Source organism: Varanus komodoensis, unplaced genomic scaffold (genome assembly GCF_004798865.1).
Source record: "Varanus komodoensis strain SLA01 unplaced genomic scaffold, ASM479886v1 scaffold3, whole genome shotgun sequence".
Classification (NCBI taxonomy): domain Eukaryota; kingdom Metazoa; phylum Chordata; class Lepidosauria; order Squamata; family Varanidae; genus Varanus; species Varanus komodoensis.
The window spans coordinates 63,212,449-63,230,475 of record NW_025335761.1 but is presented as its reverse complement, the minus strand read 5'-3'; the positions used below and the strand labels follow the sequence as shown (position 1 = coordinate 63,230,475).

The 18,027-nt window shown below is 50.9% G+C and overlaps 1 protein-coding gene across 1 annotated transcript in view; it reads right to left on the bottom strand.

Moving 5' to 3' along the window:
- Positions 1-350: 350 nt before the first annotated feature.
- Positions 351-18,027, bottom strand: part of GCH1 (GTP cyclohydrolase 1) — a 33,533-nt gene continuing 15,856 nt past the window's right edge. The window contains exons 3-6 of the mRNA XM_044436650.1: positions 14,672-14,727; positions 6,105-6,136; positions 5,063-5,147; positions 351-2,372 (exon numbers count right to left, since the gene is read on the bottom strand). Coding sequence (XP_044292585.1) covers positions 2,246-2,372; positions 5,063-5,147; positions 6,105-6,136; positions 14,672-14,727 — 300 coding nt within the window. The 3' untranslated portion in view covers positions 351-2,245. The remainder of the gene's footprint in view (positions 2,373-5,062; positions 5,148-6,104; positions 6,137-14,671; positions 14,728-18,027) is intronic.

Below are 18,027 nucleotides of genomic sequence, written 5' to 3'. Positions count from 1 at the left end.
AAACTCCGACTGCAGAAGGGAAAAGGGGGAGAAGATTGACCTACTTTGGCTCCAGCCCTCCCACTGCCAGGACTTTTTATTTTATTTGTTCTTATTTATTTAAGACTTTTCTAGACCGTCCCATTACCAAAGTCTCGGGATGGTTTAACAATACAAAATGTAAAAAAAAATTAAAGCACAGAGTCCTAAAACTCAACTAATTAAAAAAAAAACAATTAAAACAGTCAGGTCGGAAAACATTGGGAAAATAAAAAGGTTTTGGCCTGGTGCCAAAAAGAATAAAGTGACAGCGCCAGGCAAACCTCTCTGGGGAGCGTGTCCCACAGTTGGGGCACCACCACAGAGAAGGCCCTTCTCCAGGGAGCCGCCCTCCTAATCTCCTCCAAGGAGGGCACCCAGAGAGGGGCCTCTGCCCCAGATCTTCAGCTCTTTTGCAACTGACCAGGGCCAATGTGGGCTGCCGGGGGGAGGGGGGGCTCTCCAATGTTGTGCCTGGGCAGCTTTGCTTCTTCCCACAGGGCAGACCAACCCCTCCACCTACCGGAGGAGAGAGCAGGCGCTGCCTTCGCTAGGGAGACACATCAGCATCATCTTTCACCCAGATATGAAAGGAGGCGCAGAACCCGCCAACTCACGGAGCTTTCTGCCTCTCCTTCGCACCACACTGGCTTCCCATTTCTTTCTGCAGGGTGTGAATAAGGAATTGCAAATACGGAAGGGAAGGGAATTGGCAGCCATGTGCAGCTCATCCGTATTTCCTCTCCCTCCTTTGCCTGAAGGGCACAATCCTACACTAAACTCCTTGCTCTCCAAACACGCATAGGATTGCACATTTCAAGGAGCCCTTCCAAGGTTTTCACTTTGGCCGGCTCCACTGCACACTGCGTCAGTTGTGTGTCCACTGCTGGACTCATGAAGGACCCGGGACTCCCAGGTGAGACAGCACCTGGAAACGGCACTGTGAGGCGGTACACACGCCAGGTTGTCAGACCCGTCCCGGAGGCGACACCCAGCCCCGGGGAGGCTGCGCATGGATCGTCTGCAGGGTTGGCGTGCAGCGGCTCCAGGCGCCAGGGCTGCCCATGGGGTGCTCGCAAGCGAGGGTTGCCCTCCTTGCGCTTTATGCGCAGTCAGAGGTAGGGGACAAAGCGGAGGCGGCAGCGCAGGTGCCGATCCGTATCAAAATCCCCGCTCTAGCAGTTTTGCCTCGAGCAGGAGCAGGGCCTTCGTCAAGGGCACGGTTTCTAATTGCCCACTTGAGGCCAAGTCACCCCAAAATATTGTGCTCGGCTGCAGGGAGTGACGGCTGTGCCCGATTCCAGTGACTCACAGGGGGCAGGTGTTCTCCAGGCCCCAGCAGGGAAGGAACGTCAGCCCTGCGCCCCCGTGAGTCCAGACTCTGCTGCTCCGCCACTGCTCCGAGGAAGAGCGGACGAGAGTGAGGAGAACGCACTGCCCAGGCGCTGCCCCAAGCCGCCCCCGGGCTTCGCCGGTCAGGGCATCATTTCCCGCAAGGGGCCTCCAGACCATCTTCCCTGGCCGCACGTCACAGCATCAAGAGTCTGACTCTCCTCCAGGTAAGGAGAGGGGCAAAGAGGCAGCCAGAGCAAGTTTGCAGATGAGATGAAAGGAACGGTGGATTCAGGCCACACACTGCAGTCCATGACTCCATCAAGACCTACTTAGGGGTTGTGGGACTGGGCGAATCCCCTTCGGAGGATGGGAGTTCACATCTCCTCTTGGACCAGTAGCTCTTCCAGAGGGAGACCCACTTTGAGGGAGAGAGGAAGGAAACACGCCTACGTTGCTTTTTTCCTGGATTTCTCTCTATAGTCCCAAAGAGGGAGGGGATTTTGTGTGGCTCTTTGGGCAAAGTGGATTCTTTCTCTCCGTCCCCCAGTGGAACATTCCTTTAAAGCATTTTAAATGATCTTACAGAGCACTGTGATTGATAACATCTTATTCAGCCCAGACACTGGAGAAAATGTACTCTAAAAACGGTCACGTAACACAGACTGAGAAAACAGGGATATTCGGAACTTCTGCCATTAGGCACTGTCTGAGCAAGGAAGGGACATGTTGGACCGATCATAAATACCCCTTTACAAAACAAATAACAACTATACAAGGATCAGGAAGTGAAGGTTACTTAAAAACAGACAGACGGAGACAAGCAGCCCAAGAACCAACAGCGACGCTAGACAAGACTGTCCAGAGGAGGAGTCCAGGGCAGGAAGGCACCGTTCTAGCTGCGGATGAGTGTCAAAAACTCTTCCCGCGTCTTTGGGTCTTCCCGGAACACTCCGAGCATCGTGCTGGTTACAGACTTACTGTTCATTTTCTGGACGCCTCGCATCACCATGCACATGTGCCTGCGCAGAGAGAGAGAGAGAAGGGGTCTCACATCGGGGGGAAACAAGCGCAGGTGCAGCGCTATGCGATCTGCGGCTGCTCTCAGGCCACCCTGTGCCGGAGCGCCCTCCAAAAAGTCCCGTCCACAGCTGCCCTGCTCAGCCTTTCCAGCTTCACGGCTGCGGCTTCCCTGGTGGAGTCCACCCCCCTCACTGGTGGTCTTCCCGTTTGTCTTCTTCGACTTTTCCCTAGCATGATCGTCTTCTCCAAGGATGCCTTCTCATGATGTGCGCAAAGTATAGAAACACAGAAACTGAGCGAGTCAGAAGGGGCCTCCCGGGCCATCTAGTCTGACCCCTGGCTCCAGCCAGGTCTGCTCACAACATGCCCACCATGTGCATGTCCAACCTGTCCTTGAATACCCTCACCAATGGTGCCTCAACCACCTCCCGTGGAAGCCCATTCCATGCCCTCGGGGTCCTGACTGTCAGGAAGTGCTTCCTGGCATCCAAATTGACCCTTGGCTCCCTGAACTAGGCTCCGTTGGAGCACGTCCTGCCTTCCTCTGTATGACAGCTTCGGTTTTATCATTTTTGCTTGGCTTGATCTAGGACCTATTTGCTGGTCTCTCTCTCCATCCAGGGTCTTTGCAAAGCTCTCCTCCACCACTGCGCTTTGAATGCATCCATCTTCTCCCTGCCCACTCTCTCCCCTGTCCAGCTTTCACACCCAGACACAGAATCAGGAATACAAGAATGCGCCTGATTTTCCTGGTCTCCAGTAAAATGTTCCTCTTATACCTGAAGTTCTTTTCTAGTTCCCTCATTGCTGCACTTCTCAGATTCAGTCTTTGTCGAATTTCTTGCCTGCATTCTTGCTCTGCAGTGATGACTAAGCCAAGGCATCAAAATCTCTAAGAAAAACACCCCAGAATGCCCAGGGTCCTCCAGCTAGCAGTGCTGGCTGGGGAATGCTGGGAATTGTACAACTTCGTCTCATCTTATGAATCAGACTGCACCTTGGGGCTCCTGAGAAGTTGACTTTGCTGCTCCGGGCTCTACGCCAGAGTCTGTGTAAATTCAGTTAAAATCCCTAGGAAAGAATCACAAGGAAAACATTCCACAGTGTGGCCCGATCTGGATGTTCTGGATTGGGACTCCCCTGCCAGCCAGCTGGGTTTTGCTGAGCATCTTACTTCAAAACAAGGGCAGGTTCTTGCCCTGAAAGGTGGTCAAGAACCATTTTATTAAAAATACAATACAATACAATGCCTCTGATCAGTGTCAGGTCCAGGATTTCTGGACTTGGAGAAACAGTGTGAATCTGAAATCAAAGGTGCAAGAACATTTTAACTCAACAAGCCATGCTAGCAAGCAAATAGCAGCACTACCGATTAACCATCCTTGAAAAAAGAAAGTGGAAATCAAGCCATCAATGCACACATCCACACCACCTGCAAACCAACACACACACTTATTTTATGAAAACAAATAAGTATTTTCCACGATCTCTTCCAGTGAGGTTTACCGTTATCACTGCGGCAAGGAAACGGTATCTGGGCAGCTCTTCATTCATTTTGCAGGCGAGGGCTCCAATTCCTGAATGCTCCTCCACGAAAATTGTGGAGGTAGCGTCCAGGTAGCTTGTGGTTGGAAGAGGCACGCCGACAGGTATTGTGGTCCCAAGCTGTGCAGGGTAAAACTGGGGCTGCCCGCAGGCGACTGGCAGAACGGGCACAGGCGCTCCTGGTGGGACCGGCATTCAGGCCTGGTCGGGCTGGGTTCCAGCCAAGCGCCCGCCTCCCTGCAAGAGCCCGCTGATGAGGCTGGAGTGGCTGCACCGCTTCCCCACTGCAAGCTGGAAGCTAGCCTGCCCCTCACGCCGGCCCAGACACTGGAGGGCAGGAAGAGCAGAAGCACCTCCCTGGACCATAAGGTCATTAATGGAGGTCCTTCTGCAGGAGCCACCTTTACAAGAAGGAAGGAAGGGGCCCCAGGGGAAGGGCCTTCTTGGCTGTGGCACCCGGATGCAGGAACCAGCTCCCCAGGGAGGTGTGCCTGGTACCAACCCTTCAAACATTTTGGTGCCAGGTTAAAACCCTTTTACGCTCCAGCTATTTGAATGGCTGAATAGGATGTTCTGGCCTTTATACATGTTTTTATCTATCTGATGACTGGTGTGCTGCGGTTTAGTGGCTACATTTTGCTATGTATTACTATTATTATTCCCCTGCTTAAATGGTTGTCGACTCAATTTGAACTTCTGGTTATTGTGGTAGTGTTATTGATATTACGTGGTACCGCCACACTCTGCTCAATTATTGCACTGATTGTACACAGTTCAGAGAGTTTTTACGGTAGGACGGGATAGGAAAGCTTTAAACAAATAAATGGGCAGGACAGCCAGAGCACTCTGTGGGTCCCTGCCAGCCCAGCAAGCAGGGGTGAGTGATGGTGAGAAAGAGGCTACGCAGCCCATGTGGCTGGTGGCCAGGGGGCGAGAAAGAGGTCCCACTGGGGAAAGGGCTCAAGGCGGATGCCCTGGCCAAAGACCCTCCACACCCTGCAGCCAGGACGGGGCCCTTGGAACGCAACCGGAGATTCCCACTGAGCAGTTCCGTTGGCCATGGCCCCCTCGCCAGCCGCCATGAAGCGGTGGAACTGTTGCGGCCCTTTGGACACGTCACGTGGCCAAGCGTGCATGCACTTACGTGGCTTCGATGACCACCCCCACGCCGGCCGGCTTCAAGGCTTCTGTGATGGCCACGGCGATTTGCTTCGTTAGGCGCTCCTGAACTGCAGCAAGAAGCAGAGAGAGAGAGAGAGAAGACTTTATGCACGGCCCCAAGAGGTATCGGAGCAGCGTGCAGCAAGTGAACATACGAGATGGGGGAAAACGGAAACAGCAAGCACGTCCATGAACCAACGGCTGGAATTTAGTTACTGGCCAGGAAGTGCTTGCCTGAAAAGCCTTCCCTAAACACGGACAGCAAAGCAATGAAGCTGCACATTTGCTCTCAGCTGGAAAGAGTTTCCACTGGGAGGGGGCCAACACGAAGAAGGCCTGCTAAAGGATCCAGCCCTGCATGTTCCCACTCAGACGTGCAGAGGCCTGGCCCTGGGTTGTTCTGAGCGGCTTTTAAGTGGAAAGCCCGACATCTGGCCCCCTCACAGCTGGAGCGCTGGTCCAAAGGCCTTTCCCAGGGGGCACTTTAGCCTCGAGCTGAAAACAGTTCCACGCCCCACTGCAGATTTCTCAAAAGATGGAGGCAGCCATGCTTGGTGTCATTAAGAAGTTGAGCCTTGGCGGCTGACTAGAGGAAACTGACTCGATTTTCAAACATGGAACCCGGGAGTCTGGGACCAAGCAGGCCAGAGGAAACAAACCCTTCATGCTCCCACTGTATCCCCATGTAGACAACCCATGGGACTGAGTAGTCCTGAATGCAGAAAACATGTTCCATGCAGAAAGACAGATCATGAGGGAAAAGACTGCATTAGAACCCACTTCCTGGTGTGCTAGATTTCTAGGTGCAGGGATTTTTTTTTTAAATGGAGGGGCATCCCATCATGAGAGCTGAAGGCTAAAGCAGAACAGCCATCACATAGGCTTACCACCTTAGTTCCTCAGAGGAAGAGAGGGGTACAATAAATTCTTGATTTCTGAGTATTTTCAGAATTTTACCTATACCAGCTTCTCCTACGGTGGTAAGAAAATATTTCACTAGGTGCAACACCAAGGAGGGTACTTACCCTGTAATCTTCTGCTGTATATTTCCACAATCCTGGAAGGAAAAAAAGCATTGTTACTTATTTCTTTTGTCTCACTTCTGCATTCCTGAGAATTCAGAGGGTGAGATCGGAAGAGTTTTGACTAAGCGAGGTTTTGCAGTTGCAAGCACATCAAATAAAGTATGAATAAATGAAAAGTCAGCCTGTCATGATTAAAGAAGATGCAATAAGCAAGGAAGATGGAGAAACATAGAAACTGAGTGAGTCAGAAGGGGTCTTCCGGGCCATCTAGTCTGACCCCTGGCTCCAGCTGGCTCTGCTCATGACATGCCCACCATGTGCATGTCCAGCCTATCCTTGAACACCCGCACCGATGGGGCCTCAACCACCTCTCATGGAAGCCCATTCCACACCCTCGGGGTCCCAACTGTCAGGAAGTGCTTCCTGGCATCCAAATGGAACCTGGGTTCCCTGCGCTTTGCCCTGTTGGAGCGCGTCCTGCCTTCCTCTGCAGAGGAGAACAGGTCTCTCCCCACCTCCATGTGACACCCCCTCACATACCTGTATGTCGCCAACAGATCCCCTCTGAGTCTCCTCTTCTCTAGGCTGAAGAGACCCTGTTCCCTCAGTCTCGCCTCATACGGCATCCCCTGCAAACCGGCCACCAACCTTGTGGCCCTTCGCTGCACTGACTCTAACCTGGCTGTATCCTTCCTGTAATGAGGGGCCCAAAACTGAGCACAATACTCCAGTTGCGGGTGTACCAGAGTCATATAGAGTGGTAGTAATACTTCTCTCGATCTAGAAGCCACACTTCTGGCTATGCAACCAGAAGTTGCATAGCCACGGCTGGCTCATGTTCAGCCTGCAGTCAACCAGCACCCCGAGGTCCCTTTCACAAGTGCTGCTCTCCAGCCACTTGTCCCCCAACCTGTACTTATGACACTCATTCCTATGCCCCAAGTGCAAGTCCTTGCACTTATCCACATTGAACGCCATCCTGTTGTCTCCTGCCCACTTCCACAGTCTGCCCAGATCCTTCTGGATCCGGAGTACCTGCTCCTCAGTTGTGGCCACTGCTCCAGTTTTAGTATCATCTGCGAATTTGACCAGGCCCTGCTTACAAAGCTGCATCGGAAGAGTGCTGCTACTTGAAAGGTTGCAGGGGATTTTCCGACCAGAAGCTGGATGGCGATGCCAAGGAGTGGCCCTAGTAAATGAGTTCAGGCCCTAGTAAAAGCCCATAGAAGGAGCTGGGCTCAGCTGGGAGGCACCTGAAGCGAGAGAGGCTAAATTAGCTCTGTCTCTCTGCTTAGCTCTCCATTGGGGTTGGAACGAGCTGAAGGGGATCGCAAAGCAGCCGATGCTTCGTAAGCTGAGCTCGCTAACCAGCAGGGGCGACACACTTCTGGAGTCTCATTTCTAGTCTGCTCACAAGATCCCTTTTTGTCTGCTCTTTGCTTTCCTTCATAAAACGGCTAACCTTTTCTCATTTAGATGGGGCTGCTGCCATATCGATCCGGAAGCACGAAAACCTGCTGCGCTTTGCTGCAAGCTGAATTCTTAGGTGCAGCTTTGCCACAGCCTGAGTCTAGTCCTTTGGTGGAGAGAGACGCTCGGCTAATGCTTTTCTTTTCCTACCAGAAAATCTGTCACAGGTTCTGCTTCAAGTGTGGAGGAGATGTGTACCAGATGAGGCCACAAATTCAATTACACCTCCAGAGCTTACCCCGGTGAACATTGAGAGACAGAAAGGGCTTGTTTACTCTGCCGGGGTCATGCCTCCAAGCGTACAAACCGACAACACATAAGAGAAATCCTATTAGGAGAGATTATTGTATCCTGTACCGACAGCTTGAGAAACCTGAATTTGAGACACAGGTAGCTTTGAGTAAAACAGGCCAATGAAAATGTGTCTTTTGGGGAAATACTGGTGGGTTTTTTCATCAGGTCTGTGTGTGACGTGAAAGCCAGGCTGTGACCCCTCCGTTACAGCACTTAAAAAGGACGTGCAGCATTAAAGCCCAGTATTTACAGATCTGCAGAGTGGGAATGTCTTTTCATTTTCTCCACTTGCCAAATCAAACCCTCACAGGCCAACATTTCCCCTGGCAAATGCAGCATGGCCCTTGAATGTCCACTGCGACTGAGCAACTGGGAGAGGTCGACTGAGATAACACACCTGGCGGTCGCTGGCTCCACTGTGACGTTATGGAATGTTCAGAAATATCCCAATTTCACAGGAGTTGTTCTAAAGAGAGAGGGAAAAGACCGCTCCACACACTCGGACATTTTGGAAGAATGAAATGTCCAGTGGGAAAAGGGCTCCGCTTAGATGCCCGGGGTATGAACGGCACAGTCACTGGCCCATCAGGGAGAAGGAGAAGTGAGAACGGGAGGCAAAATACAGGGAAATTTTGCAGATAGCCTCTTGATGTATTTCCAAGAAAAAGACACATAGGACTGAAAGGCTGCTCTGTGGATGGATGTTGGTGGCATTGCAGAGAAACCCTGAAATAACCAGATTTGCAAAGGTGTTCTTGATTTGAAGGGCTGCCCAGTGCAAGAACAAGCAAGCCTAGGGGCCCTGAGGTTTCTGCGAAACACCAAGTCGCTGGACAGCTGTCACAAAAGCCTTCTCTGTTGAAAGTTGAGCCCTTATTCTAATTTTGTCGCTAAATTACCACATGCAAATGTCATGCAAATCTGAGCCCTCTTTTTTAGCAATGCATTCACAAGAGTTTCTCATGCGGCTTCCTCTTCCAGTCCTTCTGCCGCTGCAGTTGGGGGAAGCCCTTGCCACAGAGTCATCTCAAGTGGCATTTGGCGGAGAAGGACTCGCACCAGCGGGCCCACCATTTCCCCCTGCCTCACCCCACCTCGAGTTCGCCACCTGGAGACTCACGTTCACAGAGCTAATTGGTGCAGACAAACTAAGGCAGATTAAAACGCTGTGTGTGGCCAGGGCATGAAGAAGGACTGGTGATTCTTCCGACTCCAGGCGGCTGATGGGGGAGGAACTAGAAGCGGAAGCACAGGGAGGAGCTGGAGGCTGCAAGGGAGAAGATGTGATTGCCAGCCAGTGCGTGAAGGCCAACTGCAGAGAACCCCATCTAAAACAGTGTGGTCCAGTGGTTAGAATGCTGCACTGGGGCTCATGAGAAGCGGGTCCCAGTCCCCATCAAGCTCATTGGGTGGCTTTGGGCCAGCCACTGCCTCTCAGCCTAATCTACCTCGCAGGGTTGTTGTGAGGATAGAATGGAGAGGAGAACCTTGTCAGACACAGGAAGAACATGGGGGTATAAACGCAGTACAATCATAATGCGACATGGAACGCAGCTTTATATTTTAATGATGTTTAAGTTTTTCTTCTTGAGCTGTATTCTTTCTCCTGTTAGCACTCAGCTTTTAGTTAATTTAGTTGTACTGCTTCTGCTGCACATTTATCTGCCAATAATATGATTATCTGCAAACTGTTCCATCGGATTTATTGAATATTGCTACATTCATTGCCATTTGATTGCCACGTCTTGTAAATTGTGCTTACTGTTCTTCACGGGAGCTGCCTTGGGCACGCTTTTGGGAAAGGGCAGCAAGCAAATAAATTTATGATGATGAAGTATAAAAATGCTTAAATCATAAAGATGCTGCCAGAAAAATAAACCCTCTGTGTCCTATATTCCTCTAATAGCTAAAAGATGGGACTGATGCCACCTCTAGAGAAATGAGAAACGAAACAGAATTTTGTTTATTACCGGCACAATTCTATGCATGTTTAGGCAGGAAAATGTCCTTCAACTCCCAGAGTGGCCCAGCCAGACTTCTGGAGGTCTTTTTTCTGTCTAAACACACACTACACACACATGTTATAATCATCATCATCATCATCATCATCATCATCATCAGGGATTTATGTAGACAAGAGAGCAGAGGAAGCCATGGAACAGGAATGATGAAATGCACCTCGATCAACTGGCTTTCCCCCTTTTTCAGCTCTCATCTCTGCACCCTTCAGCCCCAAACCCCACGGCTTTGAGCAGACTTCTCATTGCCCTTCTTAAAATCATGCTTCTTCAGAAACGTCTTACTGCCAGTAATCTCAGACAAGCCACCTGACGTGCTGAGATAACGGCAGCTTCCTCCCCAAAGGTGGTCAACCTGGAGTCATGAAGGTGCTTTGGCTTACAAGTCCCATCAGCCCTCACCACTGTGCATGCAGGCTGAGGCAGATGGGAGTTGCAGACAACAACTTCCAGGTGCCAGTGTTGTCTTGCTGGCTCCAGGGTCCCACGGAGAGTCACCCCAGAGTGGACTCTGGACTTTGAAGAGCTGTCCCTGGATGCAGGCTGGCGCTGGGGGTCAGCATTGTGGAGTATTCCTTTCACGCTCGGCTGGAGTGGACACCCCACCACGGGGACAGGAGAGACACCAGCTTCTGCTGCTCGGATGGCCACCAGCTGCCCACCTGCAAAGAGGACGCCCCTCCTGGAGCAACCCGAAGTGAGGCAGCTGCAACTGTTCGCTGTGCCACGCAGAGCAATCCTGAGACCTCTGCTCTGCTCAGATAATTTACAGCCAAGCAGAGGGGCTCCATAAAGCAGCTAAGCATTACAAGGTGTAAACAGAGAGGAGAAAACCACTATTTCTTCACACATTTCCTCTTTTTTGGTGGCAGGAAAGATGCAGCCCATCAGGGAGACTCAGCTGGACAACACGTTGTGCCACTTAACTGAAGCGAAGCATCGATTGGGAAGAGATGGAAAGCAAATGACATGTTTCCGGGACCCTGATTAGCTGGCCCCAGAGAGTCAGCTGAAGTGTCGGACAATTCTTGTTCTGAGGCCTTTCTGCATCTTCGCAATTTAAAGATAATTGTGAGCAAAAGCAGCCATTGATCGATCTGGCCGACGTGACCCATCCCAACAGGATGAAAAATGCCACTCGGTGGGCGAGAGGTGGCGGAGAATATTGCTCAACAAAACCTACCGATTCTGCAAGATTCCCTCACAGCTCCTGCCCCTAGAAAGCTAAGAGTCGTGAGGCAAGCGAACCACCGAAAGCCACAAGCCCAACGGATGTCCTGGAGAGAGGGAAGCGAGCCTGCGTTGGCCATCTCCAACACGGCACCCTCTCTGTATGTTGGAGACAATCCCAGCATCCCCAAAGCCAGGATCTGTAGTCCTGGAGAGGACCAGGTTGAGGAAGGCGGGTCAAGAGAGACGCCACGAGGCCTGAGCAAGCCAAAAGCAGTTCTGCCAGCGGGGCCCCAGGGCCTCTGTCTCTCCCAACCCACCCTGCCCCCCAGTTTCTTTGAATTATTCATTTATTTATTTAAAGCTTTTACACCCTGTCCACCACTCTGACATCTCGGGACGGCTTGCAACAAAGCACAACGAAAGAGCAAAACAACACAGCATCCAACCATGAAGATAAAAACCCCAGTTAAAGCAAACTAAGCATTAAAATAGTGGGAAAATGAAGCATTAAAATAGTGGGGGAAAGAATTAAAGATGCCTGGGAGGCCGTCTCTCTTACACCCCCCCCCCCCACGGACCCGCTGGCACGACAACCGGCTTGCCTTAGGATCTGCTGTCCCAAACAAGACCCTCCGCTTAACAAAATGCAGGGCCAGCAGCTTTAAATTCAGGTCAGTGGTAGTCAGATCCAGAACAGCTAATTTAGTAGCCCTAACGAGAGTATGTTTCTGAGTCCTCCACTGTGTCTTTCCTTTTCAAGAAACTTGTCCACCCTACACAACTAGCGACCTGCTTTTCAGGGGCAAAAGGCTGCACAAGTGGCCAGTGTTCTCATCTGCGCAAGTTGGGATTCACACTTTTTACAACTGCCTTTACAACGACCGTTCGCACAACGCCAATGCCCCCAAAAAGAAAATGTCAGCTTTCCAACAAAGCGCATGGCAGGTTAAAAGAGGATCTGCCTCCAAGCTAGCAATGCCATTTGCGAGACCAAAACAAGGTAAAGTCCCCGTGAGGTGACTCACGGTCGCCTTGCATTCGTCGGGGATGCTGATGCGACGGCTCGGGACTCTGCCGGGGGCAAAAGGGGCACAGAAAGCCACTGGTGATGCCCAGCAAGTCGAGATGCCCACGAAAGCTGAGGGTCCTTGGGTGAGAAAGGGGCACATGCTGCACCGGGGGGTTCATATTTAAGAAGCGGGCTTTTCGTGGCTCTCTCAGCCAGTGGCCCCTGAAAACTATTCTGCTGAACTGCCCCGAGAATGCTTACTTGGGGGGGGGGGGGCTGCAGGGTTCATTTCCCCTGCTCAGGCCCCCACTGGAGGTCCCATGGGGCTCAACATTTCGGACCTTAATTTCCACAAGAGCTGCAGCACAGGACAGGTTGGGCACACGGCCCAACACTTGTGATATCCATTTGCCCTATCCATTCATTCAGGGTTTCCCCTTGGACCCACCCATTCATTCAGGATTTTCCCTTGGACCCACCCATTCATTCAGGTTTTTCCCTTGGACCCACCCATTCATTCAGGATTCTCCCTGTGGTAAAGGGTATCTCTCCAAAGAAGGGCAACAGCCTTCCTCTCAGCCACATGCAGCAGATCCTGGCTCCCAGATCCACGAGGTACTTGATCTTGGATCTGAAAGCCCTCCATCCACCAACACCTTTGATCTTCCAAAAGATGGTCTGGAAGCTGATTTGATCTCGCCTCCCATGCTCCTTGCACCTAGTCTCCTCTGCCATTTCTTACTGCTCCTTAATCCCAGTTTGCCATGAAATCCAAATCAAGGAGCTATGGCAGCTCCTCCATTCCAAACCATGACCTCAAGCCATGGTTTGCAGGCAAGACATTAACGATAGTTTGCCATTTCCAGTCGCAGCAAGCTACGCTTATGCCAAACCAGGAAGTGGAGAAGGACCCCTGCCACTAAACACAGAGCCAGAAATGGGTAAACTTGTGGCAAATTTCCATATTTTGGAGGATTAGGTTGGCATGTCCATACTGTACTTTTCTCAAAATTTTTGTTCCTCTTCTCACAAGAGATGTACTCCAATTGCTTGATATTTCCAGTTTCTTTTTCCTGTGCCATTCCCGGGCATACTATATGGAATTTAAGGGAGGATAATCAGAACTGGGGTTAGATATACAGCCACCACAGCCCTATGAGGTAGGCTTGATTGAGAGGAAGAGATCTGGCCAAAACCACCTAGAAACCCAGGCAGTTGAGCAGGAATCTCTAGTGTCCTGGGCGCGAGTTCAGTCAAGAGCACATTATGCCACACCAGCTTGGCATGAAACCAAACAACGCAGAGTTGCCCACTGGACGATCTCGGCTAACCTGATTCCCATGGTGGCTCACAGGAGAAGCTGGCAGAAAGGTCAAGACAAGAAGCCAGTAGGAGGTTGGAGGGCTCCAAGTGAATCCTACTGGATGGAACTCTCTCCCACTAAACCAATAGGAGGATGTTGTCTCAGCAAGTTGTAGAAGGCAACAGAGGCCTCATGTAGGCTGGCAAGACCTGTCCTGTGGTCAGTTCTGCCACTCCTGGAGGGGCTTATTGGCCTGTGGCCTGCCCTGTCTGCAGCAAACATTATTCCAATATCGTTTTTCAAAATACGTCCTCCCTCTTTCTCAGTATTCATTGCCTGTAAAGGGGGCAGTGGAGAAAATGCATGTGTTTCTCAAGCATTAATGAACAGCTATAGAGAGGAAGGTCAGCATCCCTGCAAAACTTAGAACCCGCCTGGTGCGCCTCACCAGGCCTCTTCTTGCTTTAGCAGCTCCTTCTTTCATCAGCTGCACCTACTTAGCACAACTTTCAACCATGCCCCTTCTCCAGTTTTGTTTTAATTCCACCACCAACATCTGGCCTGATGGCCATAAGACGGGTTGGCTTGTCCCAGAAGCCAGGCTGGGCTGGCTCTGGGAGACCTGGGTTTCTTCCACGAAGCCTAGGACCAAGCACAAGGGGCAATTTCTTCCCATTTCAGCTTCTCCACTGAAGACCATACAGACCATCAAGATATTTGCAGCACAAGAACGTTCCATCTTGGTAGGAAGCAACAGTACTGACTTGGTAGGTCTCCTCCGTTCAATGTCATGTGCCACGCAATGATCCACAACACAAAGACACTTAATCGCAAGTCTGAGCTGTGGATGAAACATGGGCTGTTGTTGAACAATTGGCTGCTGTTACTTGTGAACCCTGCACTAGGATTTGACTATGAGTTGTTCACCACTAACATCCCAGGAAGAGAACCGAGGGTCTTTTGTTGGGTTGCGAACTTTGGCTCATTCCCAATCAACAAGCCATACATAAACCATGCTGCAGCTTGCACGTAACAACAACCCACAGTTCAATAGCAACAGCCCAGGATTCAACCACTCATGCTCACCATGTGCTAGGTTGTCATGACGGGCAAAATCAGGCCACTGTCCCACGGCACGTGGCCTCAGAACAGCTGTGCTTGCCCCAAATCTGAGAGGCTTACAAGGAACAATGCAGCTTGGCAGAATTTAGAGACGGATCGGATTATGTCCCTCAATCTACCTCATTCAAGGGAATCCATTTCAATCATCGCCATTACTTTAATTACCTGCAGATCTTACCTGGCCAGCTTGCTGAGTCCGAGGACTTGCTTGTTGGGGAGATAACCAATGTGGACCTGAGAAAAAGGAACAAAGGTTACGAAACGGCACACAGCGGCCACGAAGCCCTGGGCCAGCGCAGGCATGGCACCCGGGGCATATCAGCGGGAACAGTCCCCTGGCCCAGCCCTCGGGGGCCCCAGCGGCCCTCCGTCACCTTGGCCAGGGATATCCTGAGCAGCAGGGCGGCCGATTCGCTGACCTGGCACAAGGTGTGGTGGGGAGGAAGGGACCTGGTTACCTCAGGCTAGAACATGCTGCTGTTTTGCCATTTTGGCCTGGCCCCTTTTGCCTTCAGCCCACCCCCCACTGGAAGCCCCTTCCCCAAGCACCTCTGAAATACCATTCAGCCTCTGCCCTGAAAGAAGAGCAATCCCCAGTATGTAGGTAGGAGCTGCGGTACACGACGCCTCAGATCCGGTGCCAACCCTAACTAACTCAGCCATGAATAATGGGAAAAATGCACCCCACTTCTCCGTCTATCCCTCCTCTTCCTCCATTTCCCCCACGTCAAATTTTAAATTTTAAGCCCCTGGAGCTGGGTGCTTGTCCTCAACTACCCTAAAGGACACCAAAGCTGTACAGACACTGTGGAAACAGAGAGAGACCAAGCCAAGAATGTAAGAAATCGTTTGAGACTGTCAGGACTGTTTTGATTCTTTGATTTCCCTTTTTTCACATGAGCAAAGGAGAACAGGGGCTGCTGGACCTTTATTCTGTTTGAGGACCTGGAAGGAAAGGGCGCAATGGCTCCCCGATTTCTCTGCCTCCCCGATTTCTCTGCACGGGGCAACAGACACGTAAGCCGCGGCGATTCCGGGACCGAGAGGCCGAGAGAGTCTCAAAGAGGCAGGAGGCCGCCGATTCAGCTCTGTTCTTTCATCAAGGGAGGAGGCGAAGGCTGCGCTTCAAAAGGGGACGAAGGGCGCGGAAGCCAAAGGTGGGCTCAGTGGCAAACTGCGCACGGAAGAAAGGTCCTGCGCCGCGCGGGGCCATTTCAAGCGGGCCGTGTGACCCGGAACAGATCAAAGCACATGTCCAGGGAGATCAGAGTTAATGCTCAGACTCCTGCCTCCGAGGCAGGCTGCTGGAGTTGCACCACGGAGGGCTTTGAAATGAAATGTCAGAACCGATTACGACAGAGGGAAGGCTGACGCAGCGAGCAGACCGGCGGGAGGAAGCCGGCAGGAGACTCTTGCCACACGAAGGTCTTTGGACATCGTGCCTGGGAGAGCTGCTGGCTGCAGCGAGGGAAGCGTCGTCCTGCATCAGACGAGCCGGGCTTTCCGTTCTTGCTCAGCAAGTCAAATCCCCACCCTACCCTGTTTCTTTTTCATCTCGTCTCTTCCTCCTCAGCCCACGCTCTGCAGTCCTAAACCTTTGAAACAGAATTAAAATCGAGATCCACAAAGCTTGCATGTTTATCCTAGTAATAGGATTTGAATTCCCCTGGTTCCTAAGTTTGGATGTTTCCATTTAATTCGCAGGCAGAGAAGAAACCCAGAGTTAGAAAAGTTTTCCAGCAATGCTGAGCTTCCCCTCCCTCCAACATGGGAAACCTGTGGAAATATGTGGGAAATACCTGTTTCGAAATGCATTTACATTTTTAAAACATTTTCAGGCAGAGAAAGGTGTGTCTCATCCCCTTTGTGCTGGATGGGCTATGCCAGAAGAAGCAAAAATGGCAAAATTGAGGCTGTCATATTTTAGACACATCAAGAGAAGGCAAAACTGCCTGGAAAAGACCATCATGCTAAGGAACGTTGGAGGCAGAAGATGAAAAAGAAATGGATTGAACTGATAAAGGGAGTCACAGCGCTTTCTTACATGTGGTTGCCATAAGTGAGAGGCAACTTGATAGCACAGAACAGCAACAACATTGCAAGAGTTAATTTAGAATTAATTAAAGAATTAATTTAGGTTCAACAGGTGGAGTGGTGAACTTTTCCAGTGTCCAAAAAAGGCACAAAAACCCATCACATCTCCTGGTTCCAGGTCCACACTAGCTCCCCAGATGTCATCAAGCCGTACTATGGGTGTACATTCATGAGGACTAGCGACTGGCTTAAAAACAAGAGGAAAAAGTAGAAAATGTGGAATGCCCGTGCTCATAAGCAGCCATGGGAGAGAAATGCAGAAAGTGGGCCCACCTCTTGCACACTGCTCGGTGGGAGTCCTCGTCATCGGATTCCGAAGAGGAGGAGAAGCAAGGGGGGACCGAAGCCTTGAAGCTCCTTCCGCTGTGCCTCGTGATGTTTCTCAGACCGGGTGCAAATTTGGAAGGGGAGGAGGGGAGGGGGAGCAGGTGTGAGACCCAGTCCTTGACCCAGTGCGAAGGCACCAGGGAAGCCCCCTGCAGTTGCAAACGCTTGCTCTCCAGTAGTGAGAGCCACCCTGAGCAGGGAGCCAGAAGCTTTACTAAAAGGGAGGGACCGGGGGCGGGGGGGTTTGCCAACTCTGTACATGAGCAGAGGCATCTCTTTCCAGCCTTGGTAGGAAGCTATTTAGAGCTCAATCTGTTCTGTTATCTGAGCGGCCTCAATCAAAAAACTGCTTTGCCAAGGATCGTCTTCAGTTTTGGAACCTGAGGGAAAGGACCAGCTCAGAACAGCGAGACGTACAGATACCAGCTGATAGTTTTGCTTGTTTACCCATCCGAGCCTGGAAGTTAAGAAAGGGGTGAGCCGATACAAAAACAGCGACAACAACATTAAGAAACAAGACACGCGGGCAGGTGTAAAAGGAGACGGTGTCGAACAAGCGTACGTGTGATGAAAAGAGGAGCTGACACCTTCTTCCTCTGGGAAATGCAGAAAGCGGTACAAACTGCCTCTTCCACAAAAGAAAGCAGGACGATTTCATTTTTTTAAGGCCTATCTCTCCTCCCCATCTCTCCGTTCACTACCCTTCCGCTCCCTTCCATCACAACCTTCTATCTATCAATGCAACAGCATGTTAAGCCAATGACCTCAGAGTGCTTCGCTATTTTTTAAAAATACACCCACCCAACAGTAACACAATTCCCCCTGCAAACAATAACGACAACGAAATTATCAAAAGAGTAAATAAATATAAACATAAATATGTGTACACAACAGGTTGCATAATATTATCCATTATGAGGGTCAGTTATAAATATTAATAAAATATTAAAGCATTCAAAACCAGAACCATTAAGAATCTTTAACAGCCATCAGTAAAGTTAGCAATAAAAGCAACGGATGAAAGTCTCAGTGCCGGCTGGATCCTGGAAAGGGCATCCTGTAAATGGCGCCACCACTGAGAAGCCTTTTTCACTAGCAGCCACCATTAGGCAG